Below are 26379 nucleotides of genomic sequence, written 5' to 3' on the forward strand. Positions count from 1 at the left end.
AATAGAGAGACTAACACAACCGTAAATGGTCCACATTTTTTAATTCCTTTATAAACAATACTTAAACCCAATCCTAGCCACTTGATTAAACAATACATATAACAGTATTACAAAACCTGAAATGGTATTAACCAAAATAAAGACTATGGAATTTAAATATAAGCAGCGTGGTATGGCAATAATCTATTAAATTCACTGAATATATGGCAGACACAATGTCCAGATGTTGCTTCACACAGATAAGCTCATTATGACATGAAACGTGTTGCTGTTTCAATCACAGATCAACAATTTACAATCAACAGTGTCTCTTTAAACAATCAACAATCAACAATGTGTCTCTTTCAATTGCCTTACTAATATGAAGGAGTCTAATAATCATAGTTTGTTTCTCCGATAGTGTACGTGCTTTTTGAAAAGGAGTTTCATGCCATAATTCAATGAAATTAATCGGGCAAAACAAATTCTCTTTCCCTTAAGGGCCTGTGCCAGACTTTGTCAACAAAAGTAATGTAGCCCATCAAACTCTTATTTACTCACCTGGTCTTTAAACACCTGTGCTTGCAATCCAATCACATTGAGCACTAATTTCATTTCTACCACAGTAAGCCTTTCATTACTAGAAGAGGTAAAATAAAACTTCCCTTACCAGGTTTGCCATGATGTAGTGGTAGCCTTTGACATGTTTTCCAACACTAACAATCTGAAAAAAGGGGAGAATTACTACCATGCTTTATCGCTTCTCACAGCTGTCAGTAAATAAATTAGAATAATACTTGCGAACAGGGGGGATGTGACTCTGTCAAGTTTTCTTACATCAAATTAATTGGAAGCTGTGCCTTACAATGAATTAATGTACAGTAATCAAGTGCAAACAGGCAAACTTACCCATCCATTGCCTGAAAAAAATGACAGAAGCAAAACTTTTGACAGAGATTACTTTATGACCACTAAAGATAATAATTACTGTCATTAAAGGTACAAAACTGCAGAAGGAGATATTTTCTGCCTTGGTTCTCGTTGTTTTCTCATGCTTTGTGTGATCCTCATTTGATTTTTTTAACCAAATTGGTAATTATACAGTCTGATTGCCAAAGAACAAAAAATAAGTTCCACAAATGACTTACTTTCTGGCTCAACGTATGTGACTGGGGACAAAAAAACACAACTATGTCATAGGGTTTTCACTGCCCAAAAGATCTGAAAGATTTCTTTTCATCTTTTTAATTGTATTTTTAGATGTGACAATTAGGTTTTCTTCCGATATCCTCCAATTAGGAACTGTCTGCTGGTAATGATATAGCCTGATGCTACAGCCCCTTTATTTGTCTGGTAGGGCTGAAGGCACAGACTTGAACTTGGAAACTTTTGCTCTCAAATCCAAAACATCAATGACAGACAGAGCTTTCACGCCAGGTCACAAGTGTCCGGCCAGCGACTGGTTGTTGCTGATGATGATACCCTGGCCAGCCAATTCTCCCCCAGCTGGCTAAGGGACACCACTTGGCGAGTTCCCACTGCAGAATCATAAGGCCAGATTATGAACCACAATTGCCGGCACAATAAGGTCCAAGCAAGGCTGTGAACCTTTACTGGTGGAATATTCTCTGGCATCCCCATTACTTAACACTGTGAAACACCAGCATACCAAACAAATGAAAATAAATGAAAGCAGTGAGGCAGGTGAATGAAAGATCCTTTTTTTTCTGGACCTCTGCTGTTACCATTCTGACTGGAAATGTTTGATGCCTTGACCTGGTTGATTGGTTTCTTCCTTGGTGACACTCCACAGCTATGGTACAATAAATCCAGACAAAAAGGCAGATAACTTTAGACAGCGGGCACAAGTTTAGTCTGCTCTGATCTATTTTCTAATAAGGAGTTTAGTCAGAGCCATGCTGCTTAAACATGAAGGACTCCCCACTGCATGGGCTGTAGATATTAAGCATTTCTAGTTTAAGATGCTCCAGGCAGTGAAGTAGAGAGAGAGTTGAGTCTGGCATTCAGCACACATCAGTGGATAAGGGAAAAAACCTTCAAAGTTAAAAAAGACCTTTGCGTTATTTTTTTGGACTCCTGTTCGTTTCTGACAATGCAATGTGAGGACTTTAAGCTTAAGGATAAAATTATCTGAAATGCGTGCAGTCACATCATGGCACTTGACTCAAGATGTGTTTAAAAAGCTGAACTGGGATTTAGTAGAAGTGAAAACTCTTAAAGCATGGTTCTGAAGGTTTTTCAATGATCTCTCCCAGATGAATCAGACGTCAGCCCCAAAGTGCAATTTATTTTGAACAAGCATCAAGATTTTTAGATTGAGTTCTTTTATCAAGTAGGTTGATGAAAGAATTAAACCTTCATTATACAGTATACATTATATATCTCAGCAAAGACAATTCTTTTTTTTGTGTAGAATATGATAGTACAAGCTTTTGTGACCTCTACCAAAAAAAATTAAGTAATTGAAAAATAATTAGGTTACCTGTTCTAAAATGTTCTGAAGTCTCTCGGCTTCACAGTCGATCACAAATTTCTTTTCTTGCCTGCGATCAAGATCTTCTAAAAGCCGCCGGTAACTGGCATCATTAAAATTCTCCACACAGATGGCACTGACTTGCCAGCCATTTTGACCTGCCTTTTCCATAATTGCTTGAAGTATGGAGTACCCTGACAAAAAATAAATAAATAACACAAATTATGAGTACCCTTGTTATACCAAAATGTTGACATTATGTCTGTGTAGGGATACCAAATCATGCCCTTTTGTTAATTTCATAGTTTTCCCCATAACATGCTCTTATCTATCCATCTTTGTCATTGAGATCCTCCATTTATAATGACATTCAGATGAACAGTAAGTGAACCCTGTTTATTTCCTGACCTACTGAATAATAAAATATTAATTATTATTGTATACTATTGCTGTGATGGAGTATATGATAAAACCCAAAAGCTAATGTTGAGACAGCATAACCTTTCAGCTTTAATAAAAATAAATGTAAAGCCAAGTGTCCATTTATGTTAAGTTTGTTGCAGACAGGTGCTTTTTGCCCATGAGTGGTTCAGCTGAGCTCTTTAATATCTAGTTGCCTGAGGGGTGCTTGGAGCATGCATATTTTCACAATCCAGCCAGGAACTAAGCCACAGGACATAAAAGAGAATCACTCAAAAATCCAACACAGACAGGGCTGCAGAAAAGAAGTATAATCTTTTGTAAACTGCTATACATTCAAACACGTTGCCACTCTTAATCAAAAAGGAACTTTTTTTGTATGTCAGGTGAAAACAAAGGACTTAACGATAACTTGGATGATCTTATCAAAGTACACTGAAACCACTTTGTCAAAACTGATTTTGATTTATTTTATATCTATAGTCCACAACATATGCAAATAAAAGCCCGAAGCCAGTGTTGGAATCCTAGATTTTACTTACACAAATATGTTTTTGTGTTTTTGAGATGAGAAAAACTTTTGATCCTAAACAATTTAAAGGTTCAAAATATATTTATAAATTATTGGCAATAAAGGTAAAGGTATGGAAAATAAAATATTATTTCTCAAAAGCTGTGTAGATTTGATTTCAACTTTAAAACAATATTAGAACCATGTTTTACTGTACATACCAGGCTAGTAGATGAAGCACCCTCCCAATGCAATATGCTTCCTGCTGTTGTTGGTTCTAGCAATCTAAAACTGACAGATGTTGAGAGTATTTCATACTTCTGTTCACACAGATTGTTCTGCTATTGCTGTAATTTATCATCACCTGTCTTTTGGTTCTTGCAAATCTGTCTCTCTTTCCATTACTATCTTACTGTATCTCTATCCATCTATAGATCAGCCTACATCATTCTATGTACTGTATATACCCTGTACACAAATACTCTCATGCTGTGCACACACCTGGCATGCTCCCAGTTGGTTGCAACAGAGAGCTGTCTCCAGCAGTCGACATGATTTGTCTGGTTCAAACTGTGGTTATGTACTTAATATTCTTGTTATAGATGCATTCACATTGATGTATCTCTAAAGTGATTGAGGGGAATTGAATTTATGTTTATCTTTTTGAGAGTCAAATAGAGGTGGAGGGAAAGGGCAGTCTAGAGAGATTTAATGAGACTGAGCTTGCAGACTTTAAATGAACTGCTTTGTCAAGAATGCCTTCCGTTTTGGGTAAACCTAGATTGCTTTAACATCATTAAGACATTAACTATGACTCGGTATATCTAATAGAAATATAGTCATCACTCATCAATATAGTCTGTATATACTGTAGGCCAATTGAGAATGATGAACAGTTGTCTCTTACTAATGTGACTAATTCAGCTGTTGATATTAAGTTATAATATCTAACTGATTAATGTTTAAGGTATTATGCCCAACAATGGAATGTCAAATATCCGGTACATTTGAAAATGTCATATAGTACATCAGCTGCTACAGTATGCTCTTATCTTCCAGCATGAAATCCCCTACAGCACAAGAATGTTTCTTTTTTCTCAAATGGTGACAATCAGCAAGAAATTGTGTCCTTGCCCATTATTACGGTTGACCTCAAAGTATATTACTGCATTCTTCTAATGACGACTCATGATGTTATATTAATAAAATACAAAATGTCTTTTGGAAGAAAATTAGATTAGGTGTTCTTATTATCACAGTCTCATTATTGTGCAAGACCTGTAGACACACTTCATTTCTGGGTGAATGCCGCTCAAGGACTAACACAGCAAGCACAAATAGACTTTTCCCAAGATAAACACTTTTAACTAAAAAACAGACTTGCTGATCATCATTTCTAGAACAATGTGCAACGTTTTAGTTGCCGACATTAACACCATTTATAAAATTACAACCTCTGGCCATTAGCCATGCCAATTCTTTCTCCACCTAATTTTCACAGAATTATTTTATCCTCATTCAAATTCATTTGTTTTAGGGGTGACAAACATTTCTTAATCCCATAGTCTTTACTCAGTGCTTGTGTTGTATTTCAGTGATTGTTGTCAAATATATTTAGGCATTTTAAACCATTTACATTTCTAGCCAAATATAACAGATGGCCCTCTAAACTGCACTTTATGATTGCCACGTACATTTGGCGAATGCTGTCCTCCATTCACATGGACTTGCATACGGGGATTTGTCTAATTTAAGAACACAAACGATAATAAATGAAAAGTAGAAAAATATCAAATACTATCCTCCAGATCAAGTGTTCTTTTGATGATTAAAAAGCTAGGAATTCTAAAAACTGCAAAGGCATAGGAAATGTTAGTATTCTGGTCCATATTTCTCTCCTTTTTTGCCTTGGGAAGCATTGTGTTGGCACTGTCATTTTCTCTACAAAAAGAGGAATTTACAGTAGTTTTAGAATTTTAGTTTCTTCGCCCTACAGTACTGTTTTTTGGAAGCAATGAGAAACTTACCAAATATGACACTGAACTGTTCAGGAAGACAGACGTGTAGTTGTGACTTATTTACACAGATTATTCCTCAGAATATCTTGTATTTCCCACAACATCAAGAATTTTGACATGTAAAAAAGGTTTTGGTTGCAAACACAGTACTGTTAATAAAATAATTCTTCCTTCTTTTCCCTCTGAGTAAACTGCCCACTCCAGAATCAATTATTTAGAGTGGCAATCTGCCCAAAGTTTAAGGAAAATCAGGCAAAACAAATTATTAAGCTTTGGAACCCACCTGGAATACAATGAAAAACTACAAGTTTATGTCAGTTCATGAGATTGTACACCACTGCTCCAATGTCTTTCTACAGTACATACTTATCTTGTACTTGTACTCATCTATAATCCGAATTGCCCTCCATATAATGCTTATTTCTGTAGGAATAAATTGTGTGTTTTTCTCACTTTCACAATGATCTGGATTTATCCAATGTTGCACATTAGATTTATGATAAACGTGCAAGGCAAATACTGTATGTTTTTTAAAAGTGATCTTCAAATTCTGACTTGAGGTTAGCCAACAGGTCCTTCTGTATCCAGCCTGCAGCATTCCTGCCTCCAGGTAAATAAGGCTTTGTGTGGACTGTTCATTCAGGCTGACATCACAGACCTCCTGTAGCACTGCAATGACAGCCCAAAGGCTTAGAGGAGAAGTCATATGGCTGGAAAGGACTTCACACAGGATTAAATAAAGTGGGGAAATCACATTCTCTTTGGTTTTCTCTCTGAATGATGCTGATCATAGTGTTGCTTTGCGTTCTATACCTCAACTGAGAGACTAATCCCTCCCACCATAGTATGATCTATCCTAACGTCTTCCTGTACCCACAACGACTGTACTCCTACACCACTACACACACATGTAAGCCGAAATTGTACTGTCCCCTCGATAGCCCAGTAAAACTGTACTGGTCGTAATAATATTTAATATTAATTAACCATACTATTTTTAACCATACTATTTTTGCACTGTTCCAAGAATTACCTTGCACTGTTCTTGTCCTGTTATATTTTCTCTGTTGCAGAATTTTGCACAGTTTTGATGACTTGATTACATGTTATTTATGTTATGTTATTACATGTTACTGTTATTGCTATTGTGTTACTCTCTATTGTCTTATCTTCTGTCCTATTTATATACTGCACCTGAATGACTAATGAGAAACACTTTTCATTATACTATGCACCTGTGTAAGTTTAATGACAATAAAGTTGAATGGAATTGAATTTAATTGAATGAGAAACACTTTTCATGATACTGTGTAAGTATAATGACAAATAAAGTTGAATTGAATTGAGACCGGCACTGTTTCGGCTTCTGTTTGAAGCCTGTCTCACTGCTCAGTATCAAAAACACGCTTAGCACTTCTTTATTTTTTTCTTATTCTCATATACTGTGTAATGTATATATTTTTCCCTAACTTCCATTCACTCTAAATGTTATGACGTAATACTTCCTCCTTCTTCTACCGTATCCTCTTACTCTCCTCATAGTCTAGGGCTCAACAGAGAGACAGCTTGTGTTAGTGTGCATCACCTGTGGGCACCTTCTGCTACACAGGGTACACAGACATGAAAAAAACCCTCTTCTCCTGCTGACTGTTTGGTGTATTGCTTACACAAGGGTGACTCTGGATCATGCCTGTTGTCTCCCAATCCACAGGCACATCTGCTCACAGCTCTGCTGCTCAAAAGGTCAAAAAAGGCAACCTGTCAGTGGATCTTAAAGCTTACCGAACACTAATGTTGCATGAATATACAGAGCCCTGCCTGGTGTGGCTCGATCAAGATCAAGGTTATTCTGGGCCATGCTTTTCATGAACAGACACTCACGATTCTAACTGCAAAAAATACCAATTGCATTTTTGCTGAGAAATTAACAAATTACTCCACTAAATGCTAAGCAACTCTGATTAGTATGAATTTAATAGAAGATATTTAAAATCTTGTATTTAGCTAATGCTGTGCTTAGTGCTCAGAGATATATATGTTGTCATCTTATATTCTTAGAATGCTGTTTTTATATATACAGTATATAGTACATTAATACAATGTGGTTTCCAGAACCAAAAAGCTTAATGAAAGTAAAGGTATTAAGTGCAAGTATTTAGGAACACATACGAAGAAGGCTCCATCACCAAAACATTGTTGTGTTTTCTTTCTTCTCTTTTCAGCATGGAATAAACCTATGACCTGTATTTAGGAATATGCCTTACATTTCTTTTCTAGGCAATATAAACCATTATATATACAGTATATGTTAAATAAACGGTGTATTATTTTGGAAGTTCTTCCCACAAATGTGACATATATACAAACTTAGTTTAGACAGACTAATATTCAAGATACAAGTGCTAAACTGAATGTTTATCATTCAGTGTTTTGTGTTATGTTTTGGGTTATGGTGGAATTATGATGAAAGATCCTGTTATAAATGATTGAAAATGTTGATTTCTTTACTCAGACATAAAATATGTAGACTAACTAATGGAAACTGAAAATAAATTGAATTGCAGCAAATGATACTTGAAGGACTGGAGGCCATCCCAATATCATATAATTCTGTCATTTTATATCTGGATGTCCAATAGGTGGCAATAGTGTTCCACAGGGGTTTGCTTACAAGTGAATTACATGGAGAGGAGAGCCTCATAAACTCAGAATTTCCCATACAAAGAACACCTAGCCTGTAGAATATGGCCATCCATCATCAGAGCTTTCTTCTGTAGATGTTTCACATTTCAGTGACTTTTAACAACTCCACAGTTTTTTCAGCCCTTCAGTGAGAACAGTTTTGGGAGATTCTGATATAGATATGAACAGATCGAATTTTCAAATGCATTGCAGTATTTAATAAGAAACTTGAACGTAGAGAACTGTCTAATTCATACACACATTAGTACACAAACTCTTTCCCATCAGATTTCTGAGGTGCACTCAGTTACTGTTTTGTTGACTATGGTGGGTTGAATTGGTCAAGATGATTATTTTTGTATTTTCATAAATTTATGGTATCTTTAAATGAAAACAGTTTATATATACTGTATATAGGCAAGAGGCACTTTGGTAAAGCTCTCACAAAGTTTAAAAGAAACATACACAAACCCATTTGAATATTTTACCCTGCACTTATGCAGTAAGCTATTTATACCCTGAAGTGATGTTTCTAACACACAAATCAGTATAAAGAAATGGCATATTTGTGAGTTGCTGAATTAATGTATGCATGGCTACATACAGTATTATTTAATGCACTGCATATGAATCAAAGGAAACTGTTAAATATTACTATATTATAATAAATGACTATATACTGCATCAATATTGTAACAGAACGTTTATAAAAACAAATATTATACTAGATTAAATCTAAATATAAAAAAATATAAAATGTATGAGAAAAGATTATAGTATAGACTGGATGAATGTAAATATATTCACATTACATTTTCATGTTCTTAGGTCTTTATACAGGATTTTTTTTTTTTTAAGTGCTGCTTGCTTCAGTAAATAGATTTTAAGTGCCAGTAAAAAATGAAAAGCAGACGGTTAGTGGAAAGAATTCTGCAAGAAAATAAAGATTATATAACATTAAGGTGGGGGGTCAGACGATTATTTTGGGAGTGCACTGCAACACAATCATAAATGTTTTCAATCCAGAGATGCTCATTAATTTAAAAACATCCGAGTCCATTGAGAAAAGCTCACAAGCTATTTTATCAATAATAAGGTTCATAAAACACCTTTATCTAATGGAAACGTGCTCTGTTTTTAGCAATCTCCCAATCTCCCCTTCTTAATTGTATATAACTCTAACACATTAACTTGCAACTGGATTCACTCCAATACCATTTAATAAAACCTGACAAGGCTAAATCCCACCACCTTCCTTCTCTAATTAATTTGCAGATAAAATACTGTTTCTAGCTCCTTTGCTCTTTCAGGCCGTTGCAAAGGCCCAGCTGTCTAGTGGAGCTTGGCTGGTGCATTCAAGCATACAGTAGATATTTCTACGAAGAGATTTTGAAATCTCTTGCTCATTGATTCCTTTTCAACCATGACAGGAAGCAGCACTTCCATCACGACACCGCCACAGTGACAGAATGAACTGGGTTGTATACTCACCCCGGTCTGTGTCGTAGAGAAAGACAAAGCGATTCCAGTCATAGTGGTCTAAGAGGCTGAGAAGGGCCCCTCTTAAAGAGGGCCGCAGTTGTAGTACAAACTGGCTCTCGCCTTCCGTGGGGAAGCTGGGTGTGATGAGCGAGATGTGAAGGGCGCTGCAGAATGAGGTCAGGGTGTGCACCGAGCGCTTGTCGTACAGGCCGAAGATCGCAAAAACTCCCCGGGAATATTGCGAACAAACTGTGGAAAGAGAAACGGGGATTAAAAGGGGGGCTCTAGCCTCTGTATCAGGTTTTGTCTATTTTCAACAAAAGTGCATGCATTCTAAACAACCAGATGCTGTCCAAGGTGGTACAGCAGACGTGTGCACGCTACAGTCACAACACATTTTGATTTTCATTATTTGGAATTTTATACCTTGTTAAAAGAAGAGGTCCTACTGAAGGTCCCACGTGATCACACTAATCTCTCCGTCTGTGTTCTCAAAGACGGTTTTCCGAACTCCAACATCAGAAAGACTACAGAAACTAAAATTCTCCTGCAGCTAGGATCACAGCTTTCCCCTTCTCTCAACGACAGACTACTTTTTGTCTAATTCTCTCTATTCATTGTAGGTTTCATTTCACACCTCTCCTCACCCATCCTGACTTCACACTACCTGACTGGCCTCTCTTTCTGTCCCCTGCTCCCGCCCCTCGCTTCTCCTCTCTCCCAGCCTTTGTTCTCCACTACATTACCTTTGCTTACTGCCCTGTCTTTCTCACATCTGAAGAAGGCTCCACTGCCGAAATGTTGTGTTTTCTTTCTTCTCTTTTCAGCATGGAATAAACCTATTACTTGTTCCTTTTCAGCCTACGCATGCTGACGCAGCTACCCACCTAAACTACTGAAAGGTTTACTCCTTTCCAGTTGTAAACAATATTTGAACAGTTATATTATTTAGTTGTGTTGTTCTATCGAGCAGGATAGCAAGAACAAAGTACTACCAAGTGCTTTTAACTTCACAAGTGCTATCACTTACACATAATACCTATGCTACGCACCACATGCTGTGACGAGGAGAGCAGGCCTAACAGTGATTAAGACTCATTACAGGGAGCAGGAATGCAGCTGTAGATAACATGAAAATTAACGAGAACACCTCAGAGTTTGCTTCTCTTATAACTGTGCAGTAAATCCCTGGTTGGAAGTACTGTAGCAGTTCTAATCCTTTGGGTGTGTGTATATAAAGGAGTTACACAGGACCAACTTTGCTATACTTGGGATCTGCCTTTGTTGCGTGCAATGTACTGTATCAGTGCATTTGTCCATCACATACAGGAGATTACATCAATGTTTCTTACTCGGCCAACACTGATACATTAAATATCCTGTATTCATAAATATACAGCAGAGAAAAATAATGCAACTTTAAATATACTGTATGCAGAAGACATACATTACAACACAAATAATCACTCAAGGTAAAATACAAATCCACAACATGTTCTAGTACATCAGAGAGCAGTCTGAGATGAGCATTCCAGGGACTAGCTCTTTAAATATCTTGGTATCTTTTAATAGATAATTGTCTCCTTTTAGAATACATGTCAAAAATTTTAATGAGCAGTTGCACTATTTATTCAGATCCAACCTTAAGTCAGGCTTCTGTATAATGAGAGCTGCAGTGCAGTTTAGATTATTTGTAGCCACACAAAAAAACATGCTTTACTGGCAGAGATTTTGCCTGAGAATCTTGCAAGCCTTTCAGCTTTCAGTTTTAACGACCTGACCCTCAATTATGCATAATATAGTACTGAAATAATAAAAAATATATAAATACAAGTAGAATTAAATTATTCCTTCAGAAAATACACTTTTATTTCCTGGAGCACATAAACATACAGTAAATAAATTAAAGCATATAACTCAGATATATTTTTGCAAATTATTTTGTTATTTATACTGAACTGCCTTTGGAAGAACTGAAACATTAATTAAGATTTTGCCTAGTAAATATTGTTTTATTAACTGTTTTTTATAAATTGTTTCTGTTAAAGTTTGGTCTCTTTTACAATTAATACCAGTGTCACTAGCAAATCAGCTTCTGTAGGAAATGGGATTGGAAATGTCAATGGAATGCTGTAAAAAGAATCCAGAAAACAGAACATTAACAGAGGCATTTCATCTCACAAATGTTCCAAAACATATTTCTATATACTGTACAGTATAATACAGCACCAGGAGCCAAGTTTCTTCAGTAATCTTAGGGCGAGAGGTAAATTGTCCATAGAAGACATTCAACCATGTGAAAAATTCCCTTGAGTGTATTAAAAATCCCTGCAGTATCCTTCCATCTGTATATCCTTTGTCCCACTGAAATGACACAGTGTCATTGTTTGGACGTAAGTTGATGTCGGATCAAATTTTTGGGGGTCCATATCTTAACTATCTAACTTTGACCACAATCACGGAACACACAGGTATACAGGTACAGGTACTGTACAGTATATGCACAGAAATCCAAGAAGGTACAGTACCTGAAACCTGTACCTGAAACACCTAAAGTACTGTATGTTAAATATTTCCCCAGCCTGCTTCAAGGTGAAAGTTGTGAGTGTACTGTATATCTATTTTGAGGAGCACGATCTGTGCACATGATAAATAAGTACATTTACTGTAGGTGAACAGTTTTGGAATAGGAAAAAAAAACAAACCTTGCTTTCATAATTATTTGGAAACATGAAACTACTCTCATACTATCAGGTATAGGTATTATTTTATTCTGTGCATATATTTTATTTGTTTGTGACGTTACTATTGTTTTTTGTTCAGTTTCCATGCTTCTTTGGTAAACTATGAACACTGATCTAAATACCTGATGGAGAAAAGGCTATTTCAAGTTAAAAATGAACCTTTAAATCAATATGCTGTAATACTGTATACTGTACAAAGGAAGAAAAAATGATCCATTTACCTACTTATACAACAAAATACACAATTTAAAAGCAACAGTGTATTTTACTAATGTACAGGGCATACACTTGCTTATTACACACTGTACCCATTGGTACCTGTAGCTCACTGGGCATATTTGTAAAACTATTTACATTTAAATAGTGAGCAGATGGGTTTGTTGATTGTTTCAGTAGGGTTGTTCCTTGGGACAGCAAAATGCTGAGTTTGAGTCATGTGATTTCATTAACATGCCCAGTTATCAGTGTTTGGTATTTAAGTTTAGTTACAGTTGCCAAAACAAGTTCATTAAGAATCAAAATAAATAGCCTTTGAAAAAGACATGATTTTAATTAATGCAAGAGCAGTGAAAGATACAGCTATGCTCTGTACAAGTGGTGGAGATTGCCGTCAGTGGACTATCATGTGATCTGATTTATCTGTATCATTTTTTCAGAGTGTAGTGGACACAGCCAAATGACTGAACTTGCCATATGTGTGAAAAATATGTGGATTCATTCAGGGGATATCATGCTCACAGATGATGGATTAAATTGCCAAATAACATTAGACCTGGCAGCAAAGAGAAACGTGGAGTGTTTAATTCACCAGTGGATGTTGTCTTGCCCTTGCTAAACCTGATGGAAGATAACACACGGTATGCAGGCATTGTGATGGAAATTATGTTGATTGCATTGTTTAGACCAACTAGTAGAGCTAAAATAAATGTGATTATATTTTGAAGAAACTCCTCTAGCTAGAAAGTGACAAAACGTGCTGCTTAGTGATACATTGATTATTCTTTTAGCCAAGAGTTTTGTTTTGTTCTTGCAGGGCAATGCCAAATGTTTTATTTTAAAGCAGGGCAGAGTAAAACCACACAATACTAGAGTTACAATGGTAGAAAACAATCTGTGAGACCAACTCGCCTACACCTGCAACTGTCCACCCTTAGTCTGGAGGTTGCTAGTGCTCAGAAAGAACGATTGAACATCCTGCAGCAGTCTGTCCAGTGCTGGTCATGTCTATGTGTCACCACTGCCAGGATTCTGATCATATTCAAGGATATCACACCTGAGGCTACTTTGTAATATTTGACAATGTCATGTTGCTCACTGGAAATGTCTTATAGAGCTGTACTTTTGTGTAGGTTTTCTGTGATACTATTTTATATATTGTATATAACAGAGTCCTGTATGTCATTTGTCCACCAGTGTAATGAAAGAAAATAATGCTACAGTATATAATGAACATGTATTACTGTTGGTATTGCACTATGATGGCACTGTATGTTTTATGTTCAGCAAGACAGCCACCCATCTAACTCATTAAGATGAAAACAAAGATCACAAGATAATGCATTCTGGTAAAATAAAAGTAGGAATGACATGCCATACTGAGGAATGAATTTTCAGTCAAGTCCCTTCTTAATCCAAACTGACTCCGGGGGGGAGCAATCCCATGGATAGGGGGCACAGGTTGAGAATTTAAAGCCCTTGGGCACAGTGCTGGAAATGAAACATGCTAAAATCTGCAAATTTGACAATGTGCTGTGCTCTACTTTTATAAAAACTAGCAGGAGAAAAAGCTCCCCAAACCATTAAACTGGATTCATCTAAGATCTTTTCAGATACAATTTGCAAAGGACACAGCCTCTCGATGTTCTCTATTCAACAAAAGGAATCTAGAGAACCAAAAGAAAGTCACACCCAGAATTTTGTTGGCTTTATACAGTAAATACAAAGTACTTTATGTCATTTCATTTGAATGCTCTTTGAAATGAAAATACTGTATATTTTCACATGCTCTTTTCTTGAGAAAGGAAGAAAATGCAATTTAATATTTTTAGACACGTCTGACATGTCTAATTTAGAGTGAATGAAAGGAACAATGGTGATAACTCCCACTACTGCTGTAAGGTAATCCATTTTCAGGCCAGCTCAGAAATAGTGAAAAGTAATTATTTCTTTATTTTAAGAATTCATCTATGGTTCTTTGGTATGGAAATTTATGGGGTATGTTACTGCATTTTGCTTTCACTTGATTGCCTGATTGTTTTCATGCATTTACAAGAGAGAACAATCACTTAAATCTACATTTGTTTGGAGTCTCACTTTTCTCTCAGAGAATAAAACCTTTTCAATTAGCCACATGGGACCGTTTCTGGTGAATTATATAGAAAAGCACTGATCGTTCTGGCAACTACAGACAGGCTAGTTTTAGGATTTAAAAACAAGTTCCGGGAACACTGTTTTTTCCCCCAAGCAACCACTCTCAGCTCACAACAATTTGCTGTGAAACCTATTCTAGTTCAATTATGAAGAAAAAGAAAGAATGTGCATTTTCATCATTTTTGTAATAGTGGAAAGTGTAACACAAGCAATACTACTTCAATATAACAACCAATATAACAAATACAATGAAAACCAAAAATGGCCAGCACATTTAAAAAAACAGCAATATTTAAATTCTTAACTTTCTTTTAAACCCATTACATGTTTTTGTCAGCTTTATGATTCAGTAAATACTGTATATACATAAAGGGGCTAAGACCTTACATTCTGATGGAGAAACAAATTATTGATAGCACAGTTCCTACTTAATGGACGAAAAGCAAAGAAACAAGATCTGGGTAAAGACAAAAGGAATGAAGCCCGAAACACTGGTAGCAGGTCTCATTTTAGCTACTTAGCTGCGCACATAAAAGGGAAAATGAGAGAAACCCCAAAATGGTCAAGCAAGAGTGGGTGTAGAAAACACGAAGGTAAACCAGCAACTGATTATTACTGAGTGTTTCAGTATGAAGAAATTGCATGAAACTGTTACACTGTTCAGTACAGATCAAAAAACAGAATAATGAAGTGGTTTGAGCATTTATTCAAAGTGGCAAAAAGGACTGGAATTATTGCAACCGTTTTCTTTAAAATTGGGATAGCTAGAGGAGCAGACAACCTGGTCTTGTATCTCTGGGCCTAAAGCCTGCAGCTACAATATCGCACATGTGATAACAAAAAAACTGATCTGGACCCCAAAATGTTTAATAAATACTACCTTATTTTCATTCTAAAATTTCTAATTTGGAGCTTACAATTACAGCTCAATTTTAAACTCTGATCCTTTCCATTTGGGGTTTAGACAATGGCATAATACTGAAACCACCCTTGTTAAATTAGTTAATGAGCTACTGATTAGTTCTGACTTGTGGTTCTTGAATCAATCAAGGCACTTCATAAGATCACACAGAAAATATTTAGGGATTAGTGGTATTCTCATTCATTGGTTTGGCTTCTATTTAGTAAATCCTGATGGTCTTAAATCTTATGATGTCTCAGTTGCTCTGAGTGTTAGGGACCTCTTCCATTTAGCTTATATGCTGCTGATTCAGGGGATTCAGCAATGGTTTGTCAATATTCCAAACATCTGCAGAACACCCTTGGAAATTATTGTATTTTGTAAAGAACATTTTTAATTTGACAACATCATGCTGGGAAGCACAGAATAGCTTCTTCATCCTTGAAAAGTCATTTTGAAATCGGGCACAAGAACAATATTGGGTTCCAGAGATCGCCATTCCTAAAGGAGTAACTGTCCTGCTGATGAAAAAAGCAGTTCTGTCAGCTTTCAACATAAAGTTTAGTTTTGTGAGTCTAAGTAAAATACTGTACAGATGAAAAGAATTACTGTAAACTAGGATGGTTCCTTAGATACTGCTAAATTTCCATATATATTGTATTGGGTGGGTTAAACTGTTCTCATGGCAGATGGCACTGTTAGGTAATAGTCCACATCAAATTGTTATGTGCCAAAAGGGTATTAAGGATACCTACAGTATATGGCTAATTCTATGGCCACTGAACATCCTAATCACCACTTAGTTCAATAAAGACTGAACTGTGAAGCAGAGGTGCTGCAGGACATGTACACTTAACCTAAACCCATTTGAGTAGGAGGTACTGTACAAGTAGGCAGAGAACTGTGCAAAAGATGTCTAATACAGTAAATAAATCACAAGCTAAGAGGTGAATGACTGGTCCATGAGACCAGCTCAATTTATCAGGGAACATTCGGCCATTTTCTCTTACTTTCTAACCCCAAAGCCGAAAGCAACACAGCTGTGAGTGGGTGTACTTTTTAGAGGTCAGACTTTGTTCAAAATCAGACTTCATTCAAAAAATAGGTCACCTCATTCAAACTCTTCACGGGCTCTGACAAAGTCAACCTGGTGGATTACTTCCAAACGAACACTGAAACACGAACCAATTGTGAAGTTTAATTTACGCAGACGGGCAATTAAACCATGAACAGGTTGCACTCTTTACCTAAAGGGTTACAAGAATATGGAACAATCTACCTATTCATGTTGTTAAAGCAGATACCCTGGCCTTTTTCCAGAAATGGCTTTGGATCAATTAGTACCAAATTAGTACCTACCAAAAGGGTTAGGATGGGCTGAATGAATTCTCATTTGTAATCTCTATGTTTTTGTTAACTACCTTCCCAGGCAACTAGGGTCTGAACTTAAAACAAGGACTTTGTCCTTAACCTCAAAAAAATGTATTTACTTTTTGAAGAATTCTCGAGGAGAAAATCTCATTGTGGTATTTTGTTGCATTTATTTGGCAGAGGCAGAAAGGTTCCCTATGGCTTAGTACCAATTTAGAGAGTAGTTTTCCTGTTGAACGGGGCCTTTGTCAAAGTACTGTACACACTTATAGTAAATATTTATAAATAGCAATCAAAGTGTTTCATGTATAGTTTGTTAGACCTGCAAGTAAATAGATGCTTGTGGTTGACATTGCTACTTGTCTTTTATGTTGTCATTTGCTTGCCTGAAACCAAGCTGTGCTAGGAACAAAAAAGCTGCATGATCGCACTTGACTTTACTATAGATTGAAGCACTTTTACAGTATATCTGAAAACTTTGCTTTTGAGGCTATCTGATGTCAGGACCTGATGTACAGTATCACTTACATTTTCCTTATTTCTTATATTTCCACCCCTTTTTCAGTACAACCGGTGTCTAAACTTGGCTAATCCTGGATGAGCTGCTAATTAGTAACAAGCTATTTCATGAACACATACCTTTTTGTTCTTTTTTATTCAATAGGGATGTCTGGTTGATCTGAATCTGTATTGTTAATATACTGTATATCCTTTTCCATTAGGAAAAGGTTACTTTCATGAATAAGTAATAGGTTTATTCCATGCTGAAAAAAAGAAGAAAGAGAGACAGGAGCCTTCTTCAGGTGTGCGAGAGACAGGGCAGTAGGCAAAGGTAAACCGCTGTATCACCTGCAAGTACACATCCACCACCACACTCATTCAAGGCCCCTCAGGACAATACCGGATCACCCAGACAGCATCTCGTACCTCCAGCAACCTTATTTACTGTATCTCTTGCAGTAAATGCTCAGCCATCTACATTGGAGAAACAGGAAGGAGACTTGGAGACCGCTTCGGAGAACACGTCAGGGCTGTGAAGATTAAACGGCCACGACCACTGTAATCTCTCCGTCTGTGTTCTCAAAGACGGTTTTCCAAACTCATACATCAGAAAGACCACCGAAACTAAAATTATTCTGCAGCTAGGATCACACATTCTCCCTTCTCTTAACGACAGACTACTGTTCTTTTAAATTTTCTCCATTCATTGGAAGTTTCATTTCATACCTCTCTGCACCCATTCTGACTTCACACCTCTTGATTGGCCTCTCTTTCTGTCCTCTGCTCCCGCCTCTCACTCCTCCTCCCTCCCAACCTTTGTTCTCCCGCTACTTTACCTTTGCCTACTGCCCTGTCTCTCTCACACCTGAAGAAGCCTCCACGGCTGAAACGTTGTGTTCTCTTTCTTCTTTTTTTCAGCATGGAATAAATCTATTACTTTTTCCTTTGCAGCCTACGCATGCTGACGCAGCTACCCACCTGAGCTACTTTCATGAATGCCCATCATGGAGGGAAGCCTTTAATCCCACAACATGAAGTGAAGGGCAGTAATCCAACACTGAAAGAAAGGACACGAGTCTGCTCTTTACTAACCCTTCCTAAGAATGTGCTGTCTCTAGGAGCTTTTGAGAATCCTAGCTTCTTTTTTGTTTGTTTTTCATTTGTGTTTCACTGGCATTTTTTTCTGATTCTCCGCTTTAATTACACATGGTTTTGATGTTAACAATAATCTCATGCACACCTGTGTTACTTTCCCCCTACGTCTTCAGTGATGCATTCAAAGGAACAGGTCTACAATAGGTCTTTGTAAATCAGGCTCTGCCCGGCTCTAGCAGGCAGTGTTCACGTCAGAAACCACCCGTTTGTGATGGCACTCCAAAGACCCTTTTTCATTTACTTTGTCTAATGTTTAATGATGTAAACTGGCTTTGATTCCCCTCCTAGCTGTTTTACACAATGGAATTACACAGATTAACTGGAATGCATAGTAATAGATTCAACGTAGCTAGGTTTACATCAAAATAACTGCAGCAGCAGCAGAAGGTGGAATGGAAACAGGTGAATTCAATACATGTCATTTCTTTCATTTATCAGCTTGTGACTTTGTGGCAGTTTGCAGTTCTCTGCATGCTGTGGATATATAAAACTATTGCAACTTGTCATAGTCATGATCAGCTCATATTTAAAAAAAAATTGAAGAAAGTGTTTGGAGAAAATATTCATTATTAGCTTATTAGGAAGGTCTTTCCACTGTCGCTAGAATAAGTCCTTCCATCTGCTCTACATCAATCAGGACACCAGGCAGATTTACTGAACTTCAGTCTAACTGATGCTCTCGGTTAATCCCTACTGGGACAATCTGACCAACATCAATAGTCAAATCACTCAGCCCCACTAAATTATTTGGCAGGAGGGAAAACATTACAGACCTCCAAAGAATAATAACTTCAGGAGACCTCCAAAATGAAGAACACTCACTCATTTGGGATTATACTGTATTTGCATTCAAATAAATGACACTTAATGTAAGGCTTTGCTTTTCTAGCATCAGAACGGATGAACATTTGAGTGCCATCTTAAAAAAAGAATCTTGCAAAAATATTTTTAATTTATTAATGACTTTTTCAGGATGTGGGCTGGTAATTACTGTATGTATTTCATTAGACCTACTTTCCATAACAAATTTGTTTTTCAATTTGTACAGTTTTTAGACTATGTTAAAAACTAAAAATGGTAAAATATGGACATGGGGTTAACAATATTTGTGTGCCACCACTGCACAAGACCAACTAGATTAAATAAGAACAATATTAAAAAAACATGCCTGTAATATAAAATGTCCACGTACAATACTTCACCATGTGTCACACAGTATTATTCATTTATTTTTATGTTATTTTTTTCCTCACATGCAGTTTCCCAGAAAAAGCAGAATAAGAAGACTGGAAGACAGGAGTGGACAGTGTGGGTTATAGGTGGAGCCAAGGAGGATTAACTGTAAACTGAAAAAAAAGCCTGATTGATCCATAAACATTGCTAAACATTGATTTTGATTCTTTTCATTGTCCAAAATGTTCAGAATATCAGAAGAAATATACTGTATCAGAATAGATATGCTATACCTGCCATTGCTGATTTTAAGGAAGAGCAGAAAATACTTTCCTCAAAAATAAATAATAGAAAATAACTTAAGAACTCTAAAACCAATCTTATAATTCTAGTTGAAATGTAATTTGTAGCCACCGTTTTCTAAAACAAACTGTATTATGAACTCCAAACAGTACTCACAAATATTTTTAAAAAATGAAGAATTTGGTCAGCTAGTGATTCTGTATTTCAATCAAACCCTTCCTTTCCACAGACATGCAAAACACTCAGTACTGGTTCTGTCAGTAATGTCATCACCTGTAATGTCATTTCCATTTCAAGCAGCAGGCTTGTGGCTCACTGGTCAAACATTCTGCACAATACAAACTAAGTTTCAGGAAGTGCAAAACTGACCCAATTTTGATCAAGTCAAGGTGGTAAAAGTATTAAAATCATTATATGACTAATATATATGCACATATAAGCAATAATGTTCTTATATGTCTGTGTACAGTACCTTGTTGGGTGTGTCCTGCCCAGGGAGAAGAGATGTAAACTAACAGTTTAGCTAACTCTGGTGCAGCCTAAGAGCTATGCCCTACCCCTGTTTGATAAACTTTTTAAGAAACAGGCTCAGTAGTTGATATCTTTAAGTATCGAATGACAAAACAAAAAAAATTAACCAAAAAGGTATACTGATGGAAAAAAGAAACACAACTCCTATCTATGTGGAACAGGTTGAAGAGTGACTCATCTGTGAAGAGGACCTGATGCCACTGCTAACGAGTCCATCGCGGCCTCTGTCTGGCCCAAGCCAGTCGGCTGTGATGTCTAGGAGGTGTGAGCAAGGGGCCCAGGAGTTTCTGCAGCAGCATGGGTGGCAGATCTGAAATGATTTTTCAGATGGCCCAGTCTGATGTGTCGGTCCTGCTCTGGTGTGGTCACTCGAGGGAGACTGGATCTTGGACAGTCATCTGCCAGTCTTCTCTGCAGTCGGGACACAGTGGAGCGGCTTACTCCATAATGTCTGGGAACGCTGGCACAGACATGCCTGCCTGCAGCACGCCAGTGGCCCTCTCCCTTGCTTCTGGTGACATGTGAGGCATTATGGAATGCACAGAAAACTGACTAAGAGTGGCTTTTTTCTTGCAGTGACCTAAGTTCTAACTTAAGGCCTTTTTAAAGGTGACCTGATCAGGCGTTGTTCCACCTGGACCTCGTTGGGTAAAAGTGCACCTAACGAGCTTTTGTGTGATTGCCAAGTTGCAATGCCTCACTGCACAAGCTGTATTGCTGGTCAGTGGGCTTAAAACAAATTGACAACTTTTTGTCAAAGTACATAGGCTATAACTATAGTATTCTCATTCCAGAAAATGTTGCATTTTTTTCCATCAGTATATACACTACAGTATAAAAAGAATTAAATCACATTTTAAAATGTCAATATCAGCATCTCACACTGTGATGCAACATGTAAATCAGAATAATCTACAATTCTCTTGTGTCTGTTTTTACTCACAGGAACACAAAAAATGATTAGTGTTCAGAGAGAAGAGATGTTCTTTAGGATGATAGTGGAGGCTTGACTCTTGGGCTATAATTCTGTCTCCATGGAACCACTAGGAACACAAATGTATGGCTTTGTGCCATATACCAAGTTTCTCATTTCCATTACTTACACTAATAAGATTATTATATGGGAAAAAGGGTATTTTAGCATGAAGCACATGATAGTGTATAGTAGGAGCTTCCTGAAAAGGTTTCAAAACACTAACCTTAATACTTTAATACTGTGCATGTATTCAGTATGGCTCCACTGGGAAATTAAACAAGATGGTTACTCCCACAGCACTTTCCTCCAGTACTAAGTGAAACTACAAGGACATACATCAGTAGATGAGTGATTTTAAATAGGCTTCAGTAATGAAGGCTCATCTGAAACAGTTCCCTCCTGAAATTCCCTTCTCAACCATGCAACCATATTTCCCTTTTCAAAATCATTTATGGTAAGAAAGATTCTCCATAAAAAGACATTGCATATTAAATTTAAAAAAATCAATATGATTTCTATATATATGTTCAACATGTTCATACTGCAGTAGAAAGCTCCCTATGATATTTTAATGGACATTTATTATCTACAATCAAGAAGTTAAAGTGCAAAGAGATAAAGTGCTTTGAAATAATTACAGACCAATTCACTGACAAAGACTGGGCTCAGGTGAAAGTCTAAGTCTGAATGCAGTTTTATCCTCCGTCATGGATAGATTTCAGATCAGAGTACATGTCAGATTTGGAACAAACTGTAGTAGCAAGTGTGGTCATTCTGTCAGGCTGCCTTTCTGAAAAGCAACATCTTCTCATTTGGAAAAAAAAGCATCCTTTTTTCCCTCTAAGCAAAAACACTGGTTCAAAGGCAGCTGCAGTAGCAGTACTGATCTGTCTCTGACTTAGAAAGATCCCTGTGGTTTGCCACTTGATTGTGACTACTGTTTGGTGACAGCTGTCTTGTGGAAACCTAATGGGATCAAGGTATTGTTTCTGTATTACTACTGGGGAAACAGACTATTTCTTAATAAATTATTTAACTTATTCCTAATGTGCAAAAGCTAAAAGCATTTTCATTTTGGTATACTGGTACAGATTGGACAATACTTTTAACTCTATTTATTGAGTTAATAGCTGCTTTTGACTATCCAGTTACCAATAAACTTTACATTCATTCAATATTCACTGTTCAATACTAAGTGCCGGGCTTTTTCTTCTAAGTTTGAAGAAAATAAGATAAATGCTCATTGTTCTAAATAAAACACACAAACTGCTTAAAGCTTCTGTAATAATACTACAGTAATAATATACCACGTACAGTACATATGTTTTATAAACTTATTTTATCTTGGTTTGAAATAATCTTTTTTGACAATTTTCCTTTTATCTATTTATAGTGATAGAAGAATGGGGTCATAAAAAATGCTTCAGTTGAGTGACATAAATAACTGGGTATATCTGAGAAATAAGATCTAGAATTACCCTGTGGAAAATCTGCATGTATTTTGTCCGTAAAAGAGAGTTAATGGAAAGTACAAAATATAAGCAATAACCATTAGTGCATTGTGTAGCACAAAGGATAATGTAGGCACTTTAATATTTTTATGCAGTGCTGTCCTTTGGCTGTGAAACAAAAATTTTACAAAGTACATTACTGCTCTAAGGACACAAAATTCAGAATTTCTTCAGGATTAAATCAACTGCACGCTCCACATGAGCTTTTGGAATCCATTTAATTCATTTTGTTCTGAAACACTGACGAACTGACCGATTGTTTCTTTTTTAATTTGGAATTCCTAATTGTCTTCTTCTTATTTATCCACACAATTTGGAAAGATGAAAAAAACATACAGTAAGAATATAACAAGAGGAAGCCATTCGATCCATCTGGCTCATTTATAATAGCTTGTTGTACAAGGATCTCATCCAGCTTTTTCATGAAAGAACCTAGGGTATAAGCTTTAACAATATGGTTGGGCAGCTTGCTGAAGATTCAAGAATATCACACAATTAACTACAATGCATACTTGGGAGATAGCTCTGTTATCATAACGGACTTTGGAGGGCATGCCATTCATCCTCAAAGTACTACCATAGCCTCTGAGGACTAAGTCAGCTACTGTATTTCCCAAAATAAAGTTATTCTGCAACTAAAACTTTAATGCTGCTTAGTGCTAAAACTTTCATTTTGAAATACTGGTATCAAAACCACATGTAAAATGAGAAAAATCCCAGTAATTTAAAATTATAATAGTATTGCTGCTACTATGTATTCACACATTAGAAACCTGAGTAATCCTGAATAAAAGCGTCTTGCCATTTGCAAATACAAGATTTTTTCGAACAGCATTCCAAGAGCTGTGATGACATTGTCTCCAAAATTCATTTTTGTTTACCCTCTTCAATGCTTTTCAAGGATAGCTATTGCTGGGTTTGCTCTGAGTACTACATGCATTTCAGCAGTCATTTTCTTTTCTGCTAAAATAAAAGCCTCCTCTGAGTCATAACCTTCATTCATTCTCCCCAAATTTGCAATTTATAACATTTCTCTTAAAATCATGAGCTTCGGCACACATGTTGCTCTCTTCCTACGCTCTCTCCTTACTTCATTATGTTTGAACCACACAGTGCTGCAGGGCACTTCCAGGAGGTCTGACCCAGACAATACCTTGTGGCTATGGCAAATGGCAAGAACACGCAAAACGCTGACGCAAGAACCCAAATATACTCTATTTTTGTGATCCCAGCCTCCAGAAACTGCAGGAGTGCCTGCCTGGGTTTCCTTCCAAATAAAAACCTTCCTGAAACAATGAAACACTCACTACCAAAGGTAGCAAAACTGTGATTATCACACCTCTTATTTTGATACTTCTTTTCCCAAATTTTGGATGCATGAAGCCCCTGGCCAGACTTACAGTATGTGTTTGTATGGGTGGTTGGCTTTAAGAGTAGCCTAGTGGAATGATAAACGTGCTAACATGAAAGCAAATGTTAAGCTTAACAGAGATCCCAAAGGCTTTCAGTGAGCCTTAGCTTGAGTGAATTTTCTTTTCAGTATGGGCTAAAAGAGATTTTCATTTAAAAACTAAATCAAGCACCAAAAGGTATAGTACCTCCTGTAACTACTTAATGAAAAAAAAAAACATGACTCCTTGAAAACCATTCCAAATGACAAGAAAATTAAATTGTTAAATTACTCTTTCAAAATAGAAACGATTATGTTCCAACACCTTGCTTGCTCTTCAGATCTTGTTTCCATTTAAGCCTGAAGGAACATTTTCTGAAGAACCACTCTGTTTCTGCTTCCTGAGGAAGCTGCCAATCAGTAAAAAAAACAGGGGGTAAGGGCATGTCTAGCTTACCACTGAAAAGGGTTAACACATATAGACAGACTTACAGTATATCTTCTTTTTTAAGAGCTGTTAGTGTATTAACTATCATATTTGTAACTGTGATGAAGAAATATACTAAATTGTTGTTATATCACAGAAAGCTCTAGCTACACACCACACCAAATTAAGCTATGTGTACCTATCTACTGTATATTTAACCCAGATATTAATCTGTGAATTACTCACTTTAAGTTTAAATGGCATATAACTTCATCTAATTTCCCTACACAAACTTTAGGTGACAGTCTTTTTAAATTCTCATTGGCCAAAGTACAAAATACATTTTTAGACCCTTTTTTTAATAAATGCATTCTTTGATTGTGTAGATTACGGCCTGGCGAGTCTGCATTTTCCTACAACCCTTCCATGGCCTAAACTGGTATTGAAAACAGAAGAATTAGTTAAAACTTTATGAACTTGGCATACTTTAACTATTCTTAATGGATACTGTACGTCTCTGAGGTTAAATTCTAAAGCCAAATAACAATGACAAATGAAGTATCGCATCTGAAAAACTCTAAAAGCCTTGGACTGCAACATCGAAAATACATTCTTCAGGGTGTTTTGAAAAACTCTCCATTAACTTCATTAATTCTCCATTCTACTTATTAGCAAAAAGCATAGTAATGTACAACCATCAAAAGGTACTGTAGCTTATTTAACATACTGTAAGTAACAAACAAGTATGGCTTTTATTCAAAGCATGCAATTCTATTGTCAGATGTCAGGTAACTGAATCAAAATTTGAATGAAAGTATATAATGTGGAAAACGCTGTCCAAACTGTCCATTTCGTTAACAGCACAATAGGTTTTGGAGATATATGAATTAATGTATTTCTTGTCGGATTCATTGCATTTTCTGGAAAGAAAGCAGCTTTTAAAATTTGAATTAACATATTATATATAACATATATAATTGATATTCTGCTGCAGTATTTGTTACAACAATATTTACTGAAAGGCAGGGATGTCCAGATTAGGAATCTTCTAATTAAGCAACTGTAATAAATAATCCCTTCCAAATACTATTCTTTAGAATTTAAAGAACATTCCACTCCAAATAAATAGAAGTGCCTAAAAATAACCTGATTTAAACTTATTTCCTGAAGTCATTACTTTTTGAATTGAGGATATTCTTTTCATGAAAACTTCAATCCTAGTCTACTAGATTCCGATTTCATCTGATTGATTCCCTCCAGAAAATCTTTTTTTACTGACTTTACCATTCCACACCACCTTATTTATGCTAAATGTTCATGAGAGAATGTTAACAAGCATCATTAACCATAGCATTTATTTTACCTATCAGACATATTTACCAGATAAACATCACAGGAAAAAGTGCTCACTTTTTATTATTTTTTATCTCTACTATTTTC

At 36.4% G+C, this 26379-nt stretch overlaps 1 protein-coding gene across 8 annotated transcripts in view; it reads right to left on the bottom strand.

Moving 5' to 3' along the window:
* gria4a (glutamate receptor, ionotropic, AMPA 4a) overlaps nt 1-26379 on the bottom strand; it is an 85093-nt gene that overhangs the window by 37775 nt on the left and 20939 nt on the right. For all 8 annotated transcript variants that reach the window (XM_015341635.2, XM_015341632.2, XM_015341631.2 and 5 more), the window contains 3 exons: nt 9596-9835; nt 2483-2667; nt 650-703 (listed from right to left, as the gene is read on the bottom strand). In XM_015341635.2, the coding sequence (XP_015197121.1) occupies nt 650-703; nt 2483-2667; nt 9596-9835 (479 nt within the window). The remainder of the gene's footprint in view (nt 1-649; nt 704-2482; nt 2668-9595; nt 9836-26379) is intronic.

This window comes from Lepisosteus oculatus, chromosome 5, assembly GCF_040954835.1.
Source record: "Lepisosteus oculatus isolate fLepOcu1 chromosome 5, fLepOcu1.hap2, whole genome shotgun sequence".
Taxonomy (NCBI): Eukaryota; Metazoa; Chordata; class Actinopteri; order Semionotiformes; family Lepisosteidae; genus Lepisosteus; species Lepisosteus oculatus.